General features: G+C 50.6%; 7 protein-coding genes across 7 annotated transcripts; 3 read left to right on the top strand and 4 right to left on the bottom strand.

Moving 5' to 3' along the window:
- Nucleotides 1-2,092: 2,092 nt before the first annotated feature.
- On the bottom strand, nt 2,093-6,587 carry TGAM01_v210356 (RalA-binding protein 1; the record flags this gene model as incomplete). The annotated part of the gene is made up of 2 exons (XM_018807305.2): nt 2,093-6,140; nt 6,337-6,587. The coding sequence occupies 2 exons, from the start codon at nt 6,585-6,587 to the stop codon at nt 2,093-2,095; spliced, it is 4,299 nt and encodes a 1,432-aa protein (XP_018659471.2).
- A 3,673-nt stretch (nt 6,588-10,260) lies between these two features.
- TGAM01_v210354 (hypothetical protein) lies at nt 10,261-14,291 on the top strand (the record flags this gene model as incomplete). Its single annotated transcript, XM_024550775.1, has 8 exons — nt 10,261-10,350; nt 10,398-11,203; nt 11,266-11,305; nt 11,361-11,642; nt 12,093-12,253; nt 12,323-12,797; nt 12,849-13,271; nt 13,326-14,291. The coding sequence occupies 8 exons, from the start codon at nt 10,261-10,263 to the stop codon at nt 14,289-14,291; spliced, it is 3,243 nt and encodes a 1,080-aa protein (XP_024404472.1).
- A 620-nt stretch (nt 14,292-14,911) lies between these two features.
- On the bottom strand, nt 14,912-15,752 carry TGAM01_v210355 (hypothetical protein; the record flags this gene model as incomplete). Its single annotated transcript, XM_018807308.1, has 2 exons — nt 14,912-15,639; nt 15,749-15,752. 2 exons carry the CDS (start codon nt 15,750-15,752, stop codon nt 14,912-14,914), a joined length of 732 nt encoding a protein of 243 aa, XP_018659474.1.
- Nucleotides 15,753-16,900: 1,148 nt separating this feature from the next.
- On the bottom strand, nt 16,901-19,086 carry TGAM01_v210353 (hypothetical protein; the record flags this gene model as incomplete). The annotated part of the gene is made up of 5 exons (XM_024550774.1): nt 16,901-17,793; nt 17,863-17,941; nt 18,005-18,131; nt 18,207-18,761; nt 18,917-19,086. 5 exons carry the CDS (start codon nt 19,084-19,086, stop codon nt 16,901-16,903), a joined length of 1,824 nt encoding a protein of 607 aa, XP_024404471.1.
- Nucleotides 19,087-19,711: 625 nt separating this feature from the next.
- On the top strand, nt 19,712-20,933 carry TGAM01_v210352 (hypothetical protein; the record flags this gene model as incomplete). Its single annotated transcript, XM_018807310.2, has 3 exons — nt 19,712-19,883; nt 19,992-20,536; nt 20,598-20,933. The coding sequence occupies 3 exons, from the start codon at nt 19,712-19,714 to the stop codon at nt 20,931-20,933; spliced, it is 1,053 nt and encodes a 350-aa protein (XP_018659476.2).
- A 1,062-nt stretch (nt 20,934-21,995) lies between these two features.
- TGAM01_v210351 (2-hydroxyacid dehydrogenase) lies at nt 21,996-23,237 on the top strand (the record flags this gene model as incomplete). Its single annotated transcript, XM_018807311.1, has 3 exons — nt 21,996-22,152; nt 22,246-22,593; nt 22,660-23,237. 3 exons carry the CDS (start codon nt 21,996-21,998, stop codon nt 23,235-23,237), a joined length of 1,083 nt encoding a protein of 360 aa, XP_018659477.1.
- Nucleotides 23,238-23,434: 197 nt separating this feature from the next.
- TGAM01_v210350 (hypothetical protein) lies at nt 23,435-24,634 on the bottom strand (the record flags this gene model as incomplete). Its single annotated transcript, XM_018807312.1, has 1 exon — nt 23,435-24,634. One exon carries the CDS (start codon nt 24,632-24,634, stop codon nt 23,435-23,437), a length of 1,200 nt encoding a protein of 399 aa, XP_018659478.1.
- Between the last annotated feature and the right edge of the window lie 203 nt (nt 24,635-24,837).

Genomic DNA, 24,837 nt, shown 5'->3' with positions numbered 1-24,837 from the left:
TGGTTTCCATTGAGAGTTTTCTTCAGGCAAACGAAAAGGGAAGTGGGAAGGGAAGAGGCAAGAAATGGAAACGTTCTTTATTTCTAATTCGGGAAGCCAATTGGTTTCTTGTCTAGTACCGAGACTAAAAAAGGAGGCTTTGCTTCATCTGCCAAGGGGAAAAAGACAAAGAGAGAAAAGGGATTGAGCGAAAAAAAAAAATAAAGTGGTTCAGCTACGACTATGCAAGGCAACTCTGTAGGCAGAATTGGGACCTTGGGAACGAAACAAAACGAGGAAACAGGAAACAAGCCAATGCCTAATAGTATCTCATGTAAAAAGCGCAATTTTAGCTATGTAGTACTGACTACCACGAGTTGTAAATAGCCAGGCGAACTAACTAACTGGATACCTCGGAAGTTTTGATAGTAGTGTGATACTATCCATTGTCAACATCGACATCATCGAGCAAGTCACACGCCAGTTACGGTGTAAGCCGATGGCAGTAACGCAGAGGCCCAAGTCCGCGGACTCATTCTCCACAAACCGCACTCGCATGATCAGTCGACCGGCTTTCGTCCCTCTGATCAAATCCCGCGCGTCCACTCTGGGGGCCTCGAACTGACAAGCCCCCGACACAGCCGGCCGCGCCTGTTTTCCAAGATCCGACAGTCTAGAAGCTCTACACCCGATTACGGCCGATCGTGTTAATCCCTGTTTGGGTTATTAGAGTTATTTTCTGGAAGTCATTCAAACGTGTCGCCTACGTTATCCGGCATCCTAAATCGTGGCTGACGTTGCGTGTTGTCGTGTTGATTGGCTCATTCGTATAATGATTTAATTTCACAATCAAAGGTAAAGTTGGCTCTGCTTGGAGAGCATTGAGCATTGCCAGCGGCGGGTTTAATCTAACAAGCTTCTCTATACGCACCAAGATGTAGCAGGCGTGGAATAAGAGAGCTAGAGTTTCCCATGCATCTCTACTTTTCCAAGTGTTTTGATATGTGAGTTAACCTCCTTGTTCAACCATGGAACATGTCTTGGAGAACAAATTCTCTACTTGTCCCTTTCTCCTGCAGGCACGCACGGGGCTTCATGCATGTAAGACGATGAATCGACAATGCCTTAAGAAGAAAGAAAACAAAAGGAAAATTGGGGAACGACTTGGTTGAACTAAATATAGAAATAAAAATACGTACCTAGAAGGCGTGAGCGGTCTTCATTCTGCTCGCGAGCCTCTACCGGATTTTCAGTCCAGTCAACTCATAGCCAACGAGGGACCTTCCTTTGGTACAATGGTCACTGCGGAAACAAAAATAAAAGACAAATACGTAATATGCAGTAATAGTAGCCATACGTATATTATGTAGCTCTAACTAATAATGCAATCTCTTCCAACTCCAAATGGGCAAACATAGCCCTTCCTTCTCTTCTCCCTGAAGAAAAAGAAATACGATAGCAAGTGATATAACGCATCACTTGTCTTCCACCCAATAAAATAAATCAGCACAACTCCAATGACTTGAACTCTTAAGTTGGGAAAACGATGAAAAATAAAAACTCAAAGAACTCTCAAGTCATGCGTAAATCCTGATGTCCATAACATTAAATTACAGCATACGTATGTACACATTTCAGCCAATTATATAGCTGAGAATAAAAGGCAAAATGTGGTCAAAATAGAAAGAGAAATGGAAAAACGCAAAAGATGAAGAAGAAAAAAACACTCTCATGTCGTCCACTTGACCGTTAAATAACGCTGGTTTTCGTTGTATTTCTAAAGAGCAAAGCCAAAAGAAAAAATGCCTCGTAATGAGAGAAGCAAAGAGAGAAATGAAGGGAAGAACAGAAACAGTTCTAGCTAATGCTTGCCATTTCCGATTTTAAACATTTGCCACAGTATAAGTGTGTGACAGCGCCCAATACTGAGAGAATATAGTTGAAGCTGAAAATAAGTCGACATGGTATCATCGCTATGATTGAACGAAAGGGTATGTATGTCCCGCATGCGGAAAAGAAATAGTAAGAAATAACAATAAGGTAGTAATAATAACAGTCCAAGAAAAGTTTAACCCTTTTAAAACTTTAATTAGTAAGTGATATTAATATTTTATTAGAAATGCGCTTCTTCCCGCAAGCGACTCTTGGATCCTTGTTGTTGATGCTGCTGGCCGCCCATCATGATCATACTCTCTCGACGCCGTGCCGCCTGGTCGTATGCCGCCAGATTCCCGTTCTGTTCTTCCACGGTTACAGGGAGAAGCGATCGTTCGTACGCCGGGGCACCTCTGTGCTGTGGTTGAGAAGCGTGACCATCTGCACCAGAACCGGTATCGTGTAATGGTTGGGATACTGCTCTGGGGCTCTGGTGAAGGAGGTAGGAAGGCTCATAACTATGGCGAGATGTTCCAGATGGAGTGGGAGACCCACGGGCTGCGCTCATGTTCATCAATAGAGGAGGTGTTGGCGTTGACCTGGTCGGGTCTCGGATGGGTTCCGGCCAGGCCTGATGGCGGGGAGATCCACTTCCGGACGTCGACGGGCGACCCGGCGGTGGGTCAAAGCGCGGCGTTGAATTTGAGCGACTGTGGCTTCCAGAATCAGAAGTAGGAGAAGGTAGCTCGTACTCTTCAGGGTCGACTCCGAAAATGGCCTCGTAGTTTTGAAGAAACGTGGCGAAGACAGGTGCAGGAATGTTGAGTGTCGGCGAAAAGACGATGCCCACGTTTCGCACTGTCATCTTGTTTATATCCGAGTTGTTTATGATTCTAATCAAGAATGCAATAAGGTATTTCAGCAATGTTGCGTTGGCCTTGGGTAAGCGTTGTGAAAGCTCATTGAGAACCGCCATCTTTTCGTTCTTGTCAGTAATCTCCGTCGTAACTGACATGAATTCTAAATGAAGATCTCGAGTAAGTATGCTAGTAGGAAGCTCTCGCAGATACAGCTTCAAGAGAGACGCCACAGCGTGAATATCATAGTAAGTCTCGTCAGTTACCAAGTTGATATCGCCTTCGGTATTGAACCGTTCTCGAAGCTGTTTGATGACGACATTCGAACCACTAAGTCGGAAAATGCCCTCCTCGAAAATTGCGTTTTGAGCTTCCAGGTATTGAATGCAGCGATAAACAACAGATGGAAGAGGAACGTCAATGTCTGCCGGTGGGTTGAACCGAACGGCCTCTGCCAAAGGCGCACCAAAGACTTGGCGTACCGGTCCGTGGTAGCCGTTTTGTGGCGGAGTGGCTCCGGAGCCACCTTCGCTGCCTCCAAACAATGACTCTTGTCCATCAGAAGAAGTGCGCGACTTGGGCCCAAAGCCAAAGAAACTCCGTTTCCTCGCCTTCTTCTCATCGTGCGACGGGCCAGGCGCTGGGGGCGGCGCCTGCAGGCCAATTTTGCTACCCCACATGGAAGCATCTGAAATCACTTGAGGGTCCTTTGGTCCAGAAATGAGTTTCGAGTGAGACTCCAGGTTAGTATGATGATCGCCCTGGCCCCCAGACGTCTTTGGACGGCCTCCGGGAGCGCCCTGAGGGGCATCACCAGCATGGGTCGAGTCATATCTCACTCCAATCAGCGTGTCTGAGCCAGAAGTCTGGTGTGTAGTCGACTTGCTCCCTTTCCTGGACTTGTTGCCATTGGCCTGTTCTGCAGACGTCTGGCGGTCATGGATAGGTGGTCTGGCGGCAGGCTGATCCTCCTCGGGATCTCGGTAGTCGATCCACTGCAGTAAGGTTTCCACCCAGATGTCTCTCTCTCGGTCGTTTTCTGCGCACAGGACATGCTTGACGTGGTTGCTGGAGTCCTTCTTCTTGGGCTCAAGGATTAAAAAGGCATGGCGATATTGACTATCCAGCTCCTCATCATTGTTGTGGTTTGTCGGAGCGTTGGCATCGGCATTCTGAGGTTGATTCTGAGATTGCTTGCCAATCTGAGCATTCTGAAGCTTGATAGTGCCGAGATGAGCACCGCCAGGAGTCTCATAGTATTTCAAGTAAGGCCCGTTGAGGACAAAGAAGCGCGACTTCCAGCCACCAAAATTCTTGCCTTTCTTCGTAAGATAGCCATTGCGAGTGGGTCGTCCATCGGATCTGATCGATGAATTGTCGTCCTTGGGCTTGAAAGTATGTCCAGTCTCATCAGCATTGGGTGGAAGAGTATTGGTTGAGAGGTATTTGCAAAGCTCTATGGCAGTAGCGGTGTCAAAGGGAGTGTTCAAAAGCTCATCCAGGTATTTTTCCAACACAATTCGCCGCGCGTCAATTTTTGCGGGTGCATGTCCAGTAAACAAAGACCTGTCCGGAGACTTTGCCGTAAACGCAGGACACGCCCTTAACCGCTGGTCCAGCTTCGCCAAAGATATAGAGTCTTTCTCTACTCGCCAAAGCTCACCTCCATCAGCCCGCGAAAGAATAGCAAGCGTGAACACAGGATCTTCTTCAAGCTGAGTCAATGACAAGAGACTTGCCCTAGAGGGTTTCATGCGAGACGATGCAACTCTAACGTCAACAGAGGGTAGCGCATTTGGCGACAGCAGTAGATCAGGGTATTCGTCAGTAACCAAGCCCTTGAAAATCATTGTTCGTTCCACTGGGCTTCCCAGCCCCCTTGGATCCGCCTCCATTGCCCTCTTCAGCGGATTTCCGTCGCTCATTGACGCAGTGGGTGGCACTACCAAAGGCGTACCCGGAGGCATAGGGATCGGCTGTCGGGGAGGCCGCGGTGACAAAGGCATTCCCCTGGGTGACATTGGAGGGTTTCCGAGCGCCATCTTGGGGTTGCCAAATGGCCTGGGACTAACGGGCAAACCAGGGCTGAGGACAGGAGCAGTTAGTTCCCTCGGCCTGTTCCCGGTGAGAACCGCATCTAGTGACGTGGTTTGCATCTCAGGATGCAAATTGTGAGGCACAGTGGTTGGGGATATGGGCGAGTCTCCCGCTCCAGAATTGCCCATTTTGGATACGCTCCGCACCTCTGTCTCAGTGACAGCTACGGTTTCGCGCTGACGTTCATCTTCCTCGCGTGTTCGTCGCCTGCCACGCTTCTCGGGAACAATTTCATCCACCTCTGAAATATCCTCATACTCGGAATCGGAGTCTTCAATGGTGGGAGAATCTAGCTGACGTCGTATCTCTTGTCTAAGCTGCAGCGGCGCTGGAGGAGCCTTCCGTGGAGGCGAGGGGAATTTGCCAATACCCTCGTCTGGTTGTGGCGTGGGTCCCATGACGGTTACAATTGGAGGTGCGTTGATGGCGGCGGCGGGAGGTTTTGGCGGCGGGTTCTTGGGCGGATGACTGGGTAGGCTCCGTGACGGTGGCAGTGAAGCGTCGAATGGGATCTCTTTCAAATGCATCTTGTTCTTCTCCTGGCGTGCCTTTTCGGCGGCCTCTTCTTCTGCTTCCACATCGAAATGGTCCAAGGCAAATTCCTGGGCCTTGGGCATTTCCTCCGATGGATTCAAAAGCTCGGCGACTGCGGATGGAGTTGTGTGTGTTCGGTCTGCTGGAGGAGTGATGGGGTAGGGAGCCATAGTCATGTCGACCGGCGAGTCCAGCCGGCTCCTTGAGTCTAGCTTGGGAGAGCTGGGGAATGGAAGCACGGCTTCTTTCGGGGATTCGACTTCCTGGCGCAGCTGCAGTGCGTCGTTGTGCGCACTCAAATGCTTTTCATCGTCCTGACTACCTGCTGGCTTCAATACCAAGGGATTTGCCATTACCTCTTTTAACTTTTTCCGGTATTTATCTTTATCTTTAAGCGCAGCTTCCAGGTCCTTGTTCAGGCCTAGAATCATGGCTCTCTGCTTGTCCACTAAGCGCCATAGCTGACTGTTTTGTTGTGCCTGGGACTGCTTCTCTTTGAGAAGATACTGAATCACGGCCTCGGGACTCCCGGCGGTCTGTATTAGCTTTGCAATTTCTTCCGACTTTGCCTGGGCAGCAGTAGGATTATTCGCCTGTGTGCTGGATGAGATGGCGGAGATGGCACTATCGATGGAGGAATTGCGAGGCAAGCCCGCCGTAGGACCGCCAGGCGCGGCATGTGTCGTCGGGCTAGCCATTGGTGAAGTCGGGGGCTTGGTCGACGAGCCTTCAACGGGCTTCGGGTTCACTGGTTGGTGGCCGTTTCCGGTATCATTCGGGGCAATGAAGGGATCTGGTCTATTAATACGGCGCGTGTTAGGAACGTGTCAACACATCATTGATGGTAAGGGACGTCTCTTTTTTTTTTTTCCTCTCCTTCGTCTTTCCCGCTTTTATTCTCCTGTCTGTCTTTGGTCTTTTCCAAATGTACTAGGGATGGGCACGGGGTAGACAAAGGATTCGACACTGGGCGGTCGTATCGTTGGTGACGCACCTTGGGCTCTCCTCTTCCGGGCTGGAGGGGTTAGAGGAGTCTGAGAAGAACGTAGTATGCCCAGCAGAAGACGGCGTTGTATTACCACGAGATCGCGTGTCAATGGGCGGCGGGCGTTTCTGACTCGTAGCGGCACCGGGCCAAGAAGGACTCGCGCTGCTCGCCAGCGAGGAAGCTGTATAGCTCGGCGTCGAGAGCGGGCTCGGTATGGAGGGACGTGAGGATCTGTAAGTCGTGTCGGAGACGGGCATCAGCGAAAAGGAAAAGAAAAAAAAAAGGGAAAATCGCCAAACAACGAAGCAGGCAAACAGATGCACGACAGCAGCACCTGCAGAAGAAGGGTGGTTTCGAGGTCTTGTGGTGGCAGTAGTGGGAAATCGCAACAAGGACGGTCTGATGAGCGGCAACGTGAAACCGGGGCCACATTCATGGACGGGGCAACCTTGCACCAGGCCCAGCCGCGATTCACCGTGGAGGTAGGGGTCAGGGGAAAGGTGAGATGAAAGCAGTAAGTGAGTGCAGAACCACAGTGGCAGACGGCGCGCTGTGCTCTCGGCGGCATGATTAGCGGCCTGCTTCTGGCGGCACTAGCTCTCCCAGACGGCCTGAAGACAGCCAAGCAACAAAGAGGCATTGCCCAGCAGTCTGCGAGGGCGGTTCCAACGTGCAGTGCTAAAGTGCTAATCACGGGCTGGAGGTTGAATGAAGGCTGAGAAGGTGGGCTAGCGAAGAAGCACAGACAACGGCTTCGGGGCTCTCCCCGACTAGCGAGCCAGGGGCCCGGTTCGCTTGTCTGGTCCTTGGATATTGATTCTGCTGCTCACCTGGTCTTGACAGGCGCTCTGCCCGCAAACAACGAGCTCGTCGGCGACGTCGACATGGGCGCGGATATTGGACACCAGCTGGGCTGCTGGCGATTCGAGTCGGGAGGGTTCAGGCAGCGGACGGGCGGATCGTCGGGCGTCTGTCCGCCAGATCGAGTGTCAGACGACAAAGAGCCGCCAATGCAAATGCCAGCGGCGTCAATGTCGAGGCTGGGGGGGGCCTCGCCTCGTCCAGAGTGTTTTGTGTAGTATCTAGGTCGGTAAGGTATTGCTGTGGTTGAAAATAGCGACACTGCACTAGTCGCACCGCAGCAGGTTCCTGTACTGTATGCTGTATGCTGTGCTGCGACTGCGACGCTGAGCTCGTGCCAGCGCCCAACGGCAGATAATGGGGACTGAGGGCCAATTTCAGGTGCAGGGGCGGCTGTCTGAGCTCAACCAGGCCGAGTTGGGAATGCCTGCTTCGCTTCACCCTTGATCCGCGCTGCATGCACGTCTAAGTACCGTGACGGGGCCTTTTTCATGAGCCAAATGTGGAGGCGAAGAGAGACGAAAATACTGGTCGAGAGCGCTGAGACCAGGTCCTCAGGCACCAGGGGAGGGGAAGACGGAGATGCAAATAGAGTAGGTAGCAGTACTAAAAAAATGGTGCTCCGTTATGAGGTCAGAGGGATTGGCAATTGGGTACTTGTTAGGGGTTTCTTTGTATTTTCTGTTTCTTTGGTCGCCCTTTTTCCTTTGAAAAAGTCTTCTTTTGTTCTTTGCGAGGGGTCGTTCTAACATTGGACAATGAGGTGATGGCGCCGCGGATCGCTAATTAGATGCACGTATGAGTGTCCTCGGTGATCAGCCCCAATACGAAAACAAAAGATAAGAAATGGAATTAATTGCAAAGCTGGTGTGGAGAGTTGTCAACCGAGGCCTGTGGGCTCGGACAGACGAGAGAAAGCGTGGCCGAAATTTCAATTCTTTAACCTCGAGTCTGTCCAGCAGAGAGAAGATCAGAGCCTGGTCTGACGGGCGCTCTCGTGCCACCGGCGGCGCTGTCAATGAGGATGAGTGAGTTGTCAAGGAATGAAAACCTGCTGCGTGGTCTACGATGCCACATGTCATATTGGGTGCTGAGATGGATCCATGGGGAGCAGGAAAAAAAAACCTTTTTTCCCTTAACCCATCCTCTAGGCGTTGCCACGTCGCTGCGCTTGCTCGCTCATCTCATCTCTTATCGTGCTGTAAGCTTGGCAGCATCGATTTTACTGGCACCGCTGAGCCTGTCCCACAACTTTGCCTCTGGAATGTCCTAATATGACCTCCACTCTGGCTCGCCTACCTGTTCCTAGCACTGGAGAAGCAAAGCTGGCGTCTGCCCGGCTGGATCGAGACCGTGCCGCTTGCTCGGGCCCCTCGGAAGCTTCGCCTACATTCTCCGTCCGGGCCACATGCTCAGGTGCTCTCGCTGCTCTGAATTACAGACACGGCTAGCCCACGTGGACGGTTCGCTCTGCCCTGGATTTGGATTTGGAGTGACGCATCGTCAACGGGCGCTGCGCACTTCAGCACCGGGTACCTGAGGCGGGTGAAGTCGCCCCTGAAGCGCGGAGCAGCCACTCCGCATATCTCTTCATTTACGCCGCTGCCAACAGCCTGCCAGGAACAGCGCGGGGCCCGGCTGGTTTGGCGGCTAGGCGAACGTCCTGCGCTCTGCGGCTCAAATGACTGGCCGGAGCCTCGAGCCTCGAGCCTCTCCTGCATTGCGCCAGCAATCTCCGTGCAAATAGCCCTCTGCAGGGCATGGCGGCTGACGCGCTCGTCCAACGACTGGAGCCAGCGGCAATTCAATTCAATTCAAGGACCATCCCGGCTGCCAGCCCCTGCATCTGGGCTGCTGCACGTCGCCTTTCGTAAATTAAAAGTAGGGGAACGGTGGGGAACAGATGACTAGCCTGCTCGTCGCTGCTGGTCGACGATGGCCAATGATCTCGCGCGCTCGGAGCAAAGACGCCCGCCTTAAACCTCTTGCAGCTGAGCCGTTCTATCAGATGGTGTGGGCTGTAGCTGCGGGACATGCTCCTACTAGCACTTGTATGCAGCAATATGATATTGCGGTATAGACTTGTACGACGTGGTGGTTGCACAAGGCGATAATAATAGACGGAAGCTTTGACATGCCTGGAATCAACTGTCTTGGTGTCCATCGTTGGGGCGTTCAAGACGTTAGCCAAGATACTACCAGTAAACAATGACTTGGATACTCCAAGTATCTACTCCGTCCCAGCATAGAGTCGGTGGGTAAAGCATACGAGTAGTAAAGCTAGTGGCGCAAAGAGTTTATGGCAAATAGCCTCCAGTGCATTAGGTAAGTAGCGAATCTAAAGCAGCAGCTGTTTTAAGCTTCAAATGTCATGCATGTACGCGCCTTAAGTACCAAACAAGGGAGCACTACCGTTGAGAACTGGGTCTCGTGCTCTCTCGCTGCCTCTTTTGATCTACTTGGAGACCTAAAAGGCATGTCACACAGCAACATTGGTCGCACAAGATTGATCAGCAGATGCCGGTGATACTTTTCATGTGTTTAGTGCCAACCGGTGGCCTGTGCTTGGGGCCCTTTTTTGCTTTCTCCTTCTCCCACTCGAGAAAGAAAAGAGATTGATGACAAGAAGCAAATAGATGGCAGGTACTAAAGTATTGTCTATGGATATCCAAGAGCAGAAGAAACGCGCTGAGCAGAAATCCTAGCATCCTGAACGATGGATTTTACTAGCTCCGGGATTGCAAGTCATTGGCTGTGCAGCTGCAGCATTAGCAGCAGCAGTGGGCAGGTGCTGGTCATGTGTTGCCGACCGCCTTTCTTGCAGGATTGCCGATCAGCCTCAGCCTCACTCAGCTGCAGGTGAGAAAATCAAAAGTCAACCCATCGTGAGCCATGAAAAATTAGCGAGGCTGGAGCCTCACCCTTCCTGTGCTTTGTGCTTTGTGCTTTCTGCCGCGACATCTCAATTCTCAATTTCTACTTTACGTGACATCCAGTGCAGCGTCCACTAGCCAAAACTCTCGCTCCATGTTCCTGAATTAGTGAAAGTTTGTCCACTAAATTACTTACATGGCGCACAACGAGCCCAAGAGGCGCCGCGAACGCCCTCCGCCTGGAGGCTCCGAAGGCCATTCGGTTGGTGTCATCTCTCGTGCAGCCGTACAGTGTCAGATTGGAATTCTTAGCTTACTGGATGGATGATATAGCAGCCTCATATACGGCATTTCGACCCAAATGCTGAGCCGTGGCGTCGCCGCCTTGATGGCAGCGTCGGTGAGTCGCAGTCACGGGAGGCAGCGTCCGCAAGAGGCGGCGATTATCGCGGCCGTCAGGGTCAGGAACAGGACGATGATGCAGATGAAGCGTCTAGGTCTGACGTGCCAATGACTCGCCGACGTGTAGATGCAAGATCGGATCACGTTCCTCAGTACCAGCGCCAACGAAGCCTGAGAAGAGAAAACTCGGGGCCTGCGCCCTCGGCAGAGAGAGTCATTATTGAAAATCCTCCCACTGCTGTTCCCTATGCAGCTTCGTCAGACGGTGAGAGCGATGGTGAGAGTGACCGTCGCGACCGGCGTTTCAAGGCGCATAGTAGATCGAGATGGCTCAATCCCCAGACTTCTGACAGGGCCGACGAGCCTCGTCCTCCCAGTATTGACAGGGATCGAATCAGAATCAACCCGATTGTATATGAAGATGCTGGAATGGAGGACTATCGCATCTATCGACCCATGAGCCCTGTTTTTGAAGACATCGATACATTTGACGATTTCCAGTTTACACTCCCGACAGAGGAGCCGTCCAAGGACACAGAGCTGTCAGATGTGGAGACACCGACAACCGAGGGTGAATCTATACAGAAACCTGATCGCCCGCTTTCTAACATTTTGACTGCCCCTGGGATATATTCGTCTACATACACAGGGACTGCGGAACTAGGAGCTCAACATGATGTGAATTTGACGATCCTGTACGACCCCAAGGGCCAAAAGCAGCCTTTATTTCGATGGTTGTAAGTTTTGATCAAGCAAATAAATCACTTATACGATGAATTCTTAGCTTACCTTTTTACAGACATGTTCGTCAGGACGTGATGAATTTTGACGCTTTCTGGGTATTACAGCTCAAAATTATATGGTTGGTTTCAAGCTAATTTTTGATTTCTCTAGGTCGAGGTGTCGCGTCATGTCCATTTTCCGGATGCTGAAAGAGCTGTCGTGGCTAATCTGCGAGCCGAAGTGAAGCGGCAGTGTGTTAAGACTCGATACAATCCCCAAGGCGCAAAGGTGGGCTATATGGAGCCCAAGTGTATCCAGGTTCCAATACAGGCTGCTGGTAAAAGGCCATCTGAAAACTCGCATGCGGTTAACTGGATCTGCATCCCGTATTTCTCTCTGCATCAATATTCGGAGTCTTTGCAAACTTCGAATCCGGCACTGTTTCCAGATCAGGTATAGAATACATTCCTCCCACCTCCTATATGTACTTCGACTAATAAAGAGAGAGAGAAGACTTTGCTTCAATCCCAATATTCGCGAAGCGGAAAAGAGCGAGACTTCCAGCAGGCTGTCTGTCAGCTTGGGCAAGTTCAACGAGGGGATTGTTTTCACATCTCTCAAATGTGGTGTTTAATTGTTGAAAACAGTGAGTAGTCCCTATAGCCTCTCTGCATTTTCTTTTATTAAGAAACATGAATTAGGTGTCCTTATTACATGCAGTACAAGGGAGCAATCAGATTTACAAGGAGCATGTTTGAAGTTAAATACTGAGCCGAGACAAGCGGGCGCATCGGGCAAGATTCTCGTATCATATGGAGGAGCAGTGATGTGGTCGTTAACGACAAAGGAATGCCCTACGTGGTTTGTAAGTGCAACTTTCGCATTGGATGATACCTGAAATAGCTAACGTCCGCCAAGACCTTCATTGCGCACTTTCGTGCTTTCTGGCCCCGTTGTCTGGAGTTTTGGCACAAGGATCGCCTACTGTCGGCAAAAAATTGGGAGAAAGTGTTAAAACTGGCTGAGGGGCGACAGGGCGACGTGAAGCTGAGGCTAAAGATGGCGTATGGCACCTCCTAGCACCCGTACTAAGAGAGGACTGGTCTGTTTTAAAAATGCTAACTGATTGTCAGAGATACCCCCGAATCACCACGAGTATTTCTAAAACCAAATACTTCAGCCAAGACAGCACCCACAAAGCGCCCTGAGCAAGCAGAGGATCTGCCAGAATACCTACATGTTTTCACGCTCTTGCCAAAAAGTGCAGAATCGTCTAGCGACACCATTCTTGCAGAGCTTCACGAGCAGTTATCAGCAGCTGAGAAATTTCTTACAGAGCAAACGTCCTACTCGGCACAGAGAGGATATAAACAATGTGGACTCATGGCCAGAAACGGGGTGAACGAATATCTCACGAACCTAGCACCGCGCGTCGATGAGAAGGCAAACGATACTCTCCGCCGCTTATACGAGGAAAGAATCGACGTCTTCAATATGGCAGACATGTTATTCCAACTCTTCTTCCCCCTGACGTTCCATGGCCCTACAACGGGCAAATATTGGGGGGCTCTTAACAAGCTGATGAAGGCAAGGCCAGATTCTCTCGACGTCATGAATATGATAAGGAGACCGTGACTAACACAAATTTGACTGGAATAGATGCCAGAACTAGATGGAGGCAAAGATGCAATTTCAACTCCCCTTACAGAGGTCAAAAATGCTTTGTGGCAGTTGACGCGAGACATTCAATCTTTTCAAAGTATCATGTCGTTTGCAGGAAAAGAGGATCGGGCAGCTATCGAATTGCCTCGTGAGCTTGTGACTGCATGGCTTCATATCGTTTTCGGCTTGATATACAGCAGTCATACGGTCGATTGGTTCAATCATATGACAAGAGCCAGATCTCTGATGAAAGACGGGATGCAGAAAATGATTCAGAGCATTTCTAGCCAAAATCTGCTGGAAAAAGCCGTGATGCTGCCAACAGAAATAATGTCACTCATCACGCTGAATCTCTTGCAAGACGATGTTGGGAAATACGACAATATCTGCGACACATATTCACTCTATCTAAATTCTCTGGTGCGGCACGTAGTCCGTTAGGTACATGTTTCCCCGGCTGACTGGTGATGTTAGGATACCGACATCACAACAAAACATTCCGACCGGACGTACCAGCATCGTCTCGATTTGGTGAAACAGGAAATGACTGCTATCAAACGGAATCTGGCAAGGCAACGAAGTATCATCGCCATGCTTAGAAACAAAACCAGCATTACGGACGGTAATTTTATGGTACGATACGGAGAGGAAATGCCGACACACATGAGGAGATTGAGAGACTGGGAAACTGGGGACCGATCCGAGCATGCAAGGCCAAGGGGTTTTGTTCCTGGACATCGACACTATGGGGTCACCGAAGACCGAACTATTGAGCCAGGCGTCTACGACCAAGCTCAATTCTTGACTGACCTTGATGCCGCCTCCAAGCTCTCTGCCACGGACTCAGGCGGGTTTCGAAGCCTTTTTCTTGCGGATTGCGCAAATCTTGTCGAGCAGCGAGAGTATGAATTTCGACGAAATACCGAATACGCCGAAGATCTAGAGCGTGAAACCACTTATAAGATGGAATGGACCAAGGACAGACAGGAAAATGCCATCTACGCATTCACTCTGGTCACTATCATATTCCTTCCACTGAGCGCGATATCGAGCATCTTTGGCATGAACACCAACGATATCCGAAACATGGACTTTGACCAGTGGCTATACTGGGCTATTGCGTTGCCGGTGACATTGATTTTGATCCTGGGAGCCATGTACTGGATGGATGAGCTGGGCAACGCAACTGACTGGCTTTTCGGCGGACGCAAACGGTCTTCGGGGTATGGGAAATCGTCACTTTCGGGGGCTGGAAGATCCAGGCCAGTTGAACCTGTCGTCGATTATGACTCGATGGGCCGTTCCAGCGACGAGGTACCTGCTACGTACCGCCGAGCTCGATATCGGCGCCGAGATAGGCGGAATGTGGTTGAGGTTGATGAACCTGTCGAAATTGTACCGGTGTCACGTAGACGGAGGAATTCTTTTTACAAGTACTGACGTGGCTTATTGTCAGTCTCATGAGGGGGAATCAGGATTGGCGAGCTTGTGCGGGAAATCAAAGGTGCTTCATATGACTTGGATATTCCAGAGAAATTTGTCTAGCATTCAGGTTTCTAAGAGCTTTTCGAGGACTAGAATTATGGAGAAGTTATCCAGCACCCCAGCTGTAGCGCAACAAGACAGCCAGTCCACTATCAAAATACACAACCGCTGAACACATATAAGAATAGCAGTAGCAGCAGTAGCAGCAGCAGTACATGTAGTATCAATAGCAGAAGTAGCCCACGCTACAGTGGAGTATTGGATGACAGGATTGGGGTGCTGGATAAATCTTCTCTGGAATAATGATAATGAATTTATATAAAACTATGATGAACAGAACAGCTACATAATTTGAGTACGTTGAAGCACGTTCGTTATAAGGTATAAGATTTGGCGTTAAAAAGTGTCGTGACAGCGTTATTCTCGATACAACTCCAGCATTCAAAAAACAAAAAAAATCATCCAAGCATTCGTGACAATTAATCCTATCCAAGTAGTCACTCCCGCATATCCAAAACTCAGCTCATGCGAATGAGAGAAAAGATGCCATTCGCCGACCCCAAAAGAGAATCTCTCTAATCGTAACGATACTCGCGATCCCTTATACGAATATAGTCGTGCTCCCTCTCCTCGTCGGCATAGCGCTGAGGTGGCGGCGAAGGAGACAGAGATGGCGCACGTCGTCTGGGACTGCGGCTGCGCGGAGCGTCGACGTAACGGTACGTCTTGTAAGGATCCGTGGGGACGGGAACCGGCACGGGGTAGGGGATGTATCGCTCCCTCTCGACGTAGACTTCTCTATCGCGGGTCTCCTCGACATCCCGGTCGTAGTCGTGGTGGTAGCGATCCAGCTCATCGTCGCGGTGGCGGTGGTGGCTGCGGCTGCGAGACCGGCTGGAGGAGCTGGAGCTGGAGCTGGAGCTGGAAGATCGGCTCTTGACCTTCTTCTTCTTCTTCTTCTTTTTCTTCTTCTCCTGCTTCTCGTCCTCGCTGACGGCGATGACCTCGATGAATTCCGGCTGCGGCGACGGGCGGCGCAAGGGCGGGAGCTCAAACACGGGCGGAGGCGGCAGCGGCGCGGGTGGCAGCGTGGAAGGAGGAGGCGGCGGCAGAAGAGGAAGAGGCGGAGGAGGGAGCTGGATGACGGGACGAGGCACGGAGATGTATTCCGCGGGAGGAGGGGATGGCGTTCGCGATCTGTGCGTGTGGGAGGAGTGGTGGTGGCGATGGCGGTGGGAGCGTCTGATGATGACGTCGACCTCGGGGTTGCTCAGATAGAGGCGCTTCTTGACGTCGCTGCGACCTGGAGATGAGAATGAGGGTTAGCTGAGTGAGGTTGGGATACTGGTGGCTGGGAAGAGGGTTTGAAGCGAGCGAGTGAGTGAGGCGAGAGGATGAGAGTCTTATCTTACCCATGATGACGAAGTGGGCGAGTGAGTAAGAAGAGGAAGAAGAGAAATAGACAGATGCGCAAATCGTATGCGACGATGAAAAGATGCGCGATTGCTTGGACGAGAATGAATGAAAAACTGGATGAGCGATGGAAACGACCCGATTTGAGAGGTTGGTGTTTGTGAAACCCGAAGAGGGGCTGCTGCTAAGCCTACTAGGAATGCAGGTAGTGTGACGTCTTTCAGAAGAGCCAGTCCCGTGAGCTGCAAGACGCGCCCAAGTCAATAATGCAAAAATGCACGTGAAGGTCAAAAGTCAGACGAGCTGTGAAGCCAACCACCGACGATCAGGTACTGGGAACAGAGGGGGAGAAAAAAAGAGTGGAGGGGGGGATGAGCTGAAAGGAAGCATAAATAGGTGAGCTTTTAGTCTAGCACCAGGCACCGGACGTGAAGCTTCTAGTCTACCAATGGGGCTGGCGGACAAGGCGCTCTTTGGAGCGCGGGAAGAAGCAACAAAGAAGTTGAGCCACGGTTTGCCGACGTCATTGGGCCAAAACAGGGAATTAGTGGTTTGTTGGAATGTGGGGGCGGAGGGACGGTGGCTTTGCGATGGCTGTGCCTGGGAGAAGGTGATGCGAGCGTTTTGTGCTGGGCGGAGAGAAGTAGAGATGGCATGGGTATGGGCGAAGATGGAGATGAAGCTATGAATTCAATGTGTTGTGTGAGCGTTTATTTGTGTCCTTGCCGTGTAGGCACGCAGATCCAGTGCGATACAAGACGACATTATTAGCCTGTATAAGTTGGTAGAATCAAAGTTTGGGTTTTAGCTAGAAATGGATTTGTACGTTGTGGTATCCAGTCTTGACAGCTTGAATTTCTGAGGCTCTTCTTGTAAGTCGTGATGAATAAAATGCTATATAACAAAAGCTGCCTAGCTCTTGAAGGTGGTTAATATTGCCGACATCCCTCTTTATAGAGGTACGTTCTGTTCCAGCTACCCTAATATTGTACATCCTGAAAAAGAAAAGAAGAAAGAGGAGAAGAAAAAGAAAAGATGCAGTCTAACAGTTCCATCCCGTATGCGGTTTTCAAAGCCCAAGACAAGTTATCCGACATCTTGCCAATCTAAAAATCGTTTCATCCAACATATCTCGTAAAATCAATCGTGCTCTAGCTGCGAGGCCTCCGCTCCTTATTTCTCCTGTATGACCTTTCTCCGGCGCTAGAGCTGCTCTTGGCGTATGCAAAGTCATGAGTAGCAAGAGAGCTGCTAGCTGAATTGCCTCTTCGTCTTGCCTTGAAGCCGTCAGTCCCGAGCGAATTCCATGTGCTTGTCTCGCTGTCTGTGCTGCCGGCAATACTTGGCGACTGGCACTCCAACGCTGGTTCTTCTTGGATAAATTCTGGTATTATAGCCTTATTCCTTTTCTTCTTCCTTGGGCTTCGGTTTCGTGAGTTTCGCGAATCTTCTTCGACATCTCCAGACTCCCCTTTATTAGAATCTCCATCACAGGAGCTCCCCATGTTCTCTCTGTCTTCCTGATCTCTGTGATACTGTCCCAATATGCGGCCGAAGAGAGCTTCCAGCTCAGCCTCGCTCGGTAAAATAGATTCTTCTGGCGATCGGAAACAACCAAGTGCCGTCCGATACTCGATCTGATCGGCCGCGATGGCAGCTGACCATCTTTTCCACAAAGGCAGATTCATTATCTCGGGAAATGACGGCTGTCGGAGCATATAAGGCAGTAACGCATCCAAGATACCAGCAAGAGCATGTCGGATAGGCTTCATGAGCTCAAATAGTGGCTCCGAATATAGAATATCGACGGAATTTACAAAATAAACCATGACAGATTTGCTGGTTTTGAAATCCATATCGCTGTAGATATAGTGGACACTTAGATAGCTCGTGAGATGCCTTGCCGTTTCTTCAAGGATGGCTAGGATGCGTACTGCCATGCTAGGGATCTGAAAGTTTACGGCAGCGCAGTAGGCCAGAACACATCTCGGAACATGTAGAAAGTTGAGCGGCTGGACTGGATCTCTCTCGCAGATGTTGATATCTATGAGAGCACCTCAGAATTAGTTGTTGCAATCCTCCAACAAAAGACAGTACTAGACGAGATACGCACTCTTGGTGTATATGAAGTAAAGGCAAGGCTGCACTGCTCCGACGGCATGGGGCAAATGCATCTCGACTGGGGACCCATCCTGTATTAAGCATTGATTAGCCTTGTAGTCTTGTTTCTTGGATCACTTCTTTTCCTCACATACCTCGTTTGGCGGGGGAAGTTTTTGGCGAAACCATCCCGAGTGCCGCGTGAGAATATCTCGATGCAGCTGAAATATGCTTCTCTCTGCATACACATAGACATTTGACCCTATTGGATGCCTCCAAAGGCTAGATTTCAATTTGATAAGCCAAAGGAGCCCTTTTGGATTCTCATGAACTAGACAATACAGACGTGATGCTTACATCTGGGCTGCTTGGTCTGCGGCTTCTTCCAAGATTAACCTCGTCGGTGTGCTTAACCGAGAGAGAGGTGATCTGGCGCCCTCAGACTGTGTCTCATTGGTGGTGGAACTTGCTTTGGATGATGCGTCGCCAGGCTCAGGCGGATTCGGCTGTTCGCTAGAAGTGGTTTCGGCAGTCTGTTCCTGCTTGTCCTGCTTGTCCTGCTTGTCCTGCTTGTCCTGCTTGCCCTGCTTTGCTTGCTGGTCTTCCTTGTTCTCCTTGTCCTCTTCCTCCGCCTTGTCCCCTTTCTCGGGATTGTTCAGTACTGGAAACTCCTCGGCCTTCAGTTCTAGAGGTTTCACAGGTCTTTCCTGGTCGGACACAATGGAAGCCTGGCGTTGGCGCCATGGATTGTGCTTTGGAGGCGAGGCTGGTCTCAGACTTGGCCCCGGCTGCTCTTTGGGTTTCCACGCCGGCTTTGACAGCTTTTGACTCCGACCATCGAGTGAAGTTGGGTTCGTTTTCGCCATTGGTCTCTCCCTTGCGAGAAGCGCGATTCGGGTTTCAATGTTGGAACTTGTGGTAGCAGTCAGCCTTTGCCGTACTCAGTGCTGCATTTCCCACGCTCAAGGGCCGGATCTCGGGTTTCGCAAGTTTCATGGGACAAGGCAAAAACAAAGCAGGTGAATGGATTGCCTTTGGTTTTTTTTTGGGGGGGGGGGTTTGTTTACCTTCGGAAAATGCCATTTTTTATGATGACAGAGATGGCCAGCTGGAGCAGGATGGCAGTAAAGAGTAGTGCCAGGTGGCGGCGAAAAAAGAGGCCTGGCAGCAACGAGAACACGGGGTGTGCTATATTTAAATCACTGTCATACAGCTCTGCAGGGTACGGGTACGCCATCTTGTTGCAGCAGCTGAGCTTTGACCGGTCAGCAGTCTCTGGCGACCGAGGAGCAAAGGTGAGGCGGCGCGTATGTATAAGAGAGAGCCCTGGCCGCTATTAGGCTATTGGCTGTATTATCCATATTGCCAATAGCTGCAATCCACTGCCATTCATTTAACCTTGCTTCATCCTGTTGACAATGCGATATTGGGGACAATAGCCTGATCATCTGGCTTTTTGATTAGTCTGTGCAAGAGGCGGGAATCGGTCCTATGAAGCTGCGTAGTGGTAACAGAGAGATGGAAGCAGTGTGGTGTGGTGTTAATTGCCCAGACTTATTCACGCATGCTGTAGTAGCGTTGAATTGGGCAGATAGTCTATTAGCCATAAAGTGTGCTGCTATCTACCCAGTGACTTCCGGCTCATGTTATTTTCCAAATGATGCACTCATATCTACTATCATCTCACATGAATCAAGGGCAATTTAACGAAAGTCTTCAATTTCCTCATCCTGTATCTTCTATGATATGAAGCTGCTGCAAGTCATGGCAGATTCAGTGCTGCCCAGATAGGCTTAGCCCCGCCTCTTAAGCGCCTGGTCCCTAATAAGCTCCCCACCAAGTCCCCAGCACTAGCAGCCGACATGGCGCAGGCATCCTCGTCCATTACACATCTTCGAATCCAACTGACGCCCTCATCAATCACAGCTGTCCCGATTGGCAACAACGCAACGATGGCAGACGCTGTAGAAGACGTCTCTTCCAAGGCGCAGCTCGACGAACTGCTGAATAGCTCGCCCATTGTCATTGTCAAGTGTGAGCCTCCCCCACCATGACATACTCCCCGCCATGTCTCGGTCGGCTGGATGTAATCCCATCCTCTTCAACTTCATATGTGCTGACTCTTGCCTCTCTCTCTCTTAGTCTACTCTAATGATGACGAAAGCTGCCGACAAATCGAACCTTTGTACCAGGCCTTAGCCTCCCAAATAGGTCGACCCAGACTTCTTGTCTTTGCCAAGGTCGACAATGATACATGTCAAGACCTGGTGCAGGAATATGGAATCACAGTGCTGCCCACGTTTATCTTGTTCCGCAAGGGCAAGCTTATGCACACCGTACAAGGCGCAAACTCAGCCGAGCTCAGGAATGTCATAGGAAAGATAGTCTCAGAGCTGGAACATCTGGTTGAGGGCATGGGAGGCGAAGGTGGCCCTTCCGAGGCCTGGAAGGGTGCTGAGATCCCCAAAGGCTACGGCGATGTCACGGACCAGGTGGAACTCAGAGGCTGTGAGCTGCTTAACGCAGATGATAACGCGGGCCCTGTAAAGGTCCTCTTCGAGAGCTCAAAGCCGAGTGCCCTGGGCTTGGGTAAATCCACCTCTACAGACTGGGTACAGAGCGGATCCGACGACCAGCTCTTGCTCTTTATCCCCTTCCAATCAACAATCAAACTCCACACATTACAGGTAAGTACTTTTAATCTAAATGACTAGTTGGACTATTGTCTTGGCTGACTCCGAGAATTAGATCACTTCCGTGATTCCCGAAGGCAGCACTGATGTGTCAAGGCCCGTGACGATTGGGATTTTCATCAACAGGACGAGCAACATGGATTTTGGAGAGGCAGAGGACGCTGAGCCCACACAATCCATTACACTAGAGCCTGAGCATTGGAACTCAGAATCCACGGCAAGCATCAGCCTACGATTCGTCAAGTTCCAGAAGACAAACACCCTCACCATCTTTGTTCAGCAAGGAGACGGCGAAGCGGATGCTGTGCGCATTGACCGCATCAAGCTCATCGGAGAGGCTGGCACAAAGAGAGACATGGGCAAGCTGCAAAAACTCGACGACGATGAGTAGAACTCACGGATTGGCAGTAGCGCAATGAAGGGCTGAAAAGGATTAAAAGACGAAGGAATGCTGCTCTTGGTTACGATGTCAAGAATTTTCTGTCTTTAGAGATATAAGATACCAGATGCTTGGTACTTGGACTCCCAAGTTGAGCGAGCATCGGAGTTTCAGGACGCAATGAATTAAAAAAAAAAAAAGATGAAAGACAAAAGACTTTTCTTTTCCACAATTGGTCAAATCCCCCACCTTTCTTCCTTCTTTTCACATGAAATGAATTCTTGTATGTCTAATGTCAAGTGGAGTCAGTGCCACAAGTCCAAGCCAGAAGCTAAAGGCTGAAGGCCAGCTAGTGACAATTACCATAGCAGTCTGGTAGGCAACCTTGGTGACGAGTTCATATTTTGTTGATATTTATATCATTTAGATATGGCATGATTACTAATTAACAGCTCTCGCATTGACCGTCTCGTTCTATCTTGCATGCATATCGATGTCGCTTCGGCAGAAGTTAGCCGTCGGAACTTTGCAAGGGTCATTGAAAAGGAAAAACTAGAGCCGAGATGAGTTATTCAACAGATCTAGATTTCCCAAAACTGACAGTTGAATTCCGGATTCAAAGCTAGGGCTTACTAGAACGAGTCTTGTCACTTTTGCAATGAACCGTTATTCCCGTGGCTAGAGTGGTTCAGCTACTGAGGCGCCGAGGTATACCTACGCAAAAAAACAAGTTGCTATGCCTATTTCTAAGTAGCCATGTTCTTTCATTCGGTATTTAGGACGTCTGATTACTCAACACGTTGCTTGATTAGATTTATAAGTGAGGAGGAAGCTCACTAAGGCTTTCTCGCAGCTAACCGCTCATGGCTGCTTACAAATTGCAAGAGGTTTTGGGTAGCCAATAGACTCAATGGGTGGTATAGCAGTATACAACTCATTGAGAAGAGATGGGTATAACTATAACCATGCTTGGCTGTTTGCTTTTGGGACCTTGTAAATAGTTGCGCGCAGATTTACATGTGCTTCAATTAAATCTGTAGATACCAGCATCTTGCTTGATATACTTGACTGACCATGGCGAAACACTTGTTATTGACTCTTCCTTTTCCCAAGCCAGAACCCTTTCTGCAGCGGCTCCAGGCTGTATTTCCAGACTGGAAAATCACGTATTTGCATCATGCTGTTAAGCCCACCGAGGCTTTTTACAAGCAGGATATGCACATCCCGCCTGGTTCGTCTCCAAGACTACAACCCCTTACATCCCTTGTTTAAACTCGACAATCAACTCTTTTCTAACCTTATTCTAAAATTTGTGCTGTTGTAGAGATCTTGCGCGAGGTTACTGCGTTGATGACTATGGGAGTCGTGCCTGATCCCGCTGACGCTCCTAATCTTCGCTACATTCACTTTAATGTCGCCGGGACTGACCATGTTGCTCATAAGCCGGCGTTTAAAGATCCAAACATTACAATCACGACTTCTACCGGCGGGCCCAGCATTGCTGTTGCGGAGTGGGTTCTTGGCTCCATTCTGGGACTGAGTCGTCGACTGTTTCAGTTCAAGGAGCTGCAGAATGCGAAGAGTTGGGGTAGTCCTGTGCCGGCTCCGCCTCCGTTTGCTCTAGACGGGAAGAAGATTGGTATTGTTGGCTATGGATCCATTGGACGACAAGGTTAGAATTATCCTTCCTTTCATATTTGCATATATGGCTTGACATTTCTCACGCGGCGAAATATAGTGGCTCGCTTGACAAAAGCTTTCGGCATGGATGTCATTGTCTACAACTCTCGTCCACGACTTACTGCGGAAGACCGCAAGGATCAAAACTGGTGTGAGGCTGGCGCCGGCGATCTAGACGGCACGATTCCAAGCGCTTATTTCCACGGACAGTCCAAGGAGGAGCTGCATAGCTTTCTCTCTCATGACCTAGACATTGTGGTTCTCTCTCTTCCGCTGACGGCATCTACGAAACACTTGATTGGTGAAGAAGAGCTTAGACTGGTCAATGCTAAGAACCCGGCTATTCTTGTCAATGTTGCCCGCGGCCAGATCATCGATCAAAATGCGCTCATTGCTTCGCTGAAGAAGGGCGCTGCCAATGGTGGGCTTCTCGCTGCGGCTCTTGATGTTACTGATCCTGAGCCTCTGCCTGAGGATAGTGAGTTATGGGGACTGCCTAATGTTTTTATATCGCCGCATATCAGCTCTGTTACGCAGCAGACGGTGGCGCGGGCGTATAAGATTTGGTTGGAGAATTTGGTTCGGATGGAGAAGGGCGGCGAGCTGTTCAACGTTGTTTCAAAGGCGAAGATGTAGGTATGTGCTAGTCACTATGTGCACTGTCTAGTCATTCGCAAGCGTTAAAGCTGAGAGTAGGAAACTCTTTATATGCAGTTCAGTAGCAGTCAAAGTTGATATAGATGTGAGATGTGAATAAATCAATTAGGCCATAGTGATTTGACATGTATAAACAATTATCATTTTTAACTCAAAAACGTTACTGGCCACACTAATCACAGCCTGTTTGCTTGCAAGAATCGAATCATCTTGTTGAAGCTATCCGGCCCACTCTTATGGGCGGCAATAGCATGCCCAGCACCCTCCGCGATATACGTCTGGCTTCCCTTGGCCGCCGCCGGATAGAACGTCGACATGGTCAAGGCATTCTGATCCGTTGGGACGAGACAGTTGCCGCCGCAGAAGACGAGATCGTGCTGGCCGTTGACGAGCAGAACCGGCCCGGTGAAGTTTGTCGACGGCGCAACGATGCCCCCCAGCGTGAGTAGGACTCCCAGCGTGTTCGTTGACTTGCTGGCGACCTGTTTCTCGAAGACGTGCTCGTCGTAGTTTGGGTACCGGTAAAAGGCAAACTGGATGCCGGCCGCCGACTGCTGCGTCAGGAAGCCCGCGGGCAAGCCTCTGAACTGCGGCGCCGGGTCTGAGTTTGCGTTGACCAGGTTGAAGGCCGCGACGGTCAGGGCCACCGAGGCCGCGCTGGCGCTGGTGCCGGACAGGATGACGGCGTCCAGGTCCTCTGGGTGCTGCGTGGTGATGCCCTGGGTCAGCGTGCTGCCTGCGCTGTGGCCGACGCCCACGACCGTGTCGAAGCGGTGGCCGCCGAGCTTGGCCTCCCGCAGCAGACGAACCAGCTCGTGCGTGACGGCGACCTGCGAAGTTGCCTGCACGGCCTGGATGGGGTCCGGGTGGTCGGACAGGCCCACGCCCAGCTGGTCGTAGGAGAGCGTCGCGTAGCCTGCTGCAGAGGCGGCGTCGACGTAGCTGTAGCCCGGCGCAATGTCCCAGTAACTGTGGTCGAGCGTGGCGCCGTGGGTCAGCAGCTGCACCGTCTTGACCTTGGCCAGCCGGGCAGCGTCCTTGGGCAGGCAGAGCTTGACGAAGATGTGATGGCGGCCGGATATGACGCTGGGGCCCCCCGCGACGACGTCGGAAATCCACGACGGGTCCGACTGGAGCAGCTCGACGAGGGACCCCGTGACGGCCCTTGCATCTGTAGGTGCCTCGTAGAGCAGCTTGGTGCCGGCGGTGTTGATGGATATCGCGACGTCGCCAGAAATGCAAGTCGAGCCACCGCCGGTCGAGGGGCCGATGACGGGGTTGGAGAAGCCATCGCTGCTGCAGCTGGCCGAGGCCGAGGCGAAGCCGAACCACGGGTTGAAAAGCAACGCCGCTTGGAGCAAGGCAGAGGTGTTCATCGTGGGCGGGATGGAGATGGAGATGGAGATGGAGATGGGATCACAGCTTGGAACACAATTCTTCCACTTGATTGTTTGTTTGTCTTGATGGTTGTTTGACGACCTTGATATTTATTAGACAATCATCTCACATCTCAGAGGCATTTCCCTTCTCACCTGCTAGAACACGTAATGTAATACCTTCAACCAACAGCATAAGCAAA

This window comes from Trichoderma gamsii (genome assembly GCF_001481775.2).
Source record: "Trichoderma gamsii strain T6085 chromosome Unknown Scaffold_61.2, whole genome shotgun sequence".
Lineage (NCBI taxonomy): Eukaryota > Fungi > Ascomycota > Sordariomycetes > Hypocreales > Hypocreaceae > Trichoderma > Trichoderma gamsii.
This window is presented reverse-complemented; position numbering and strand designations above follow the sequence as displayed.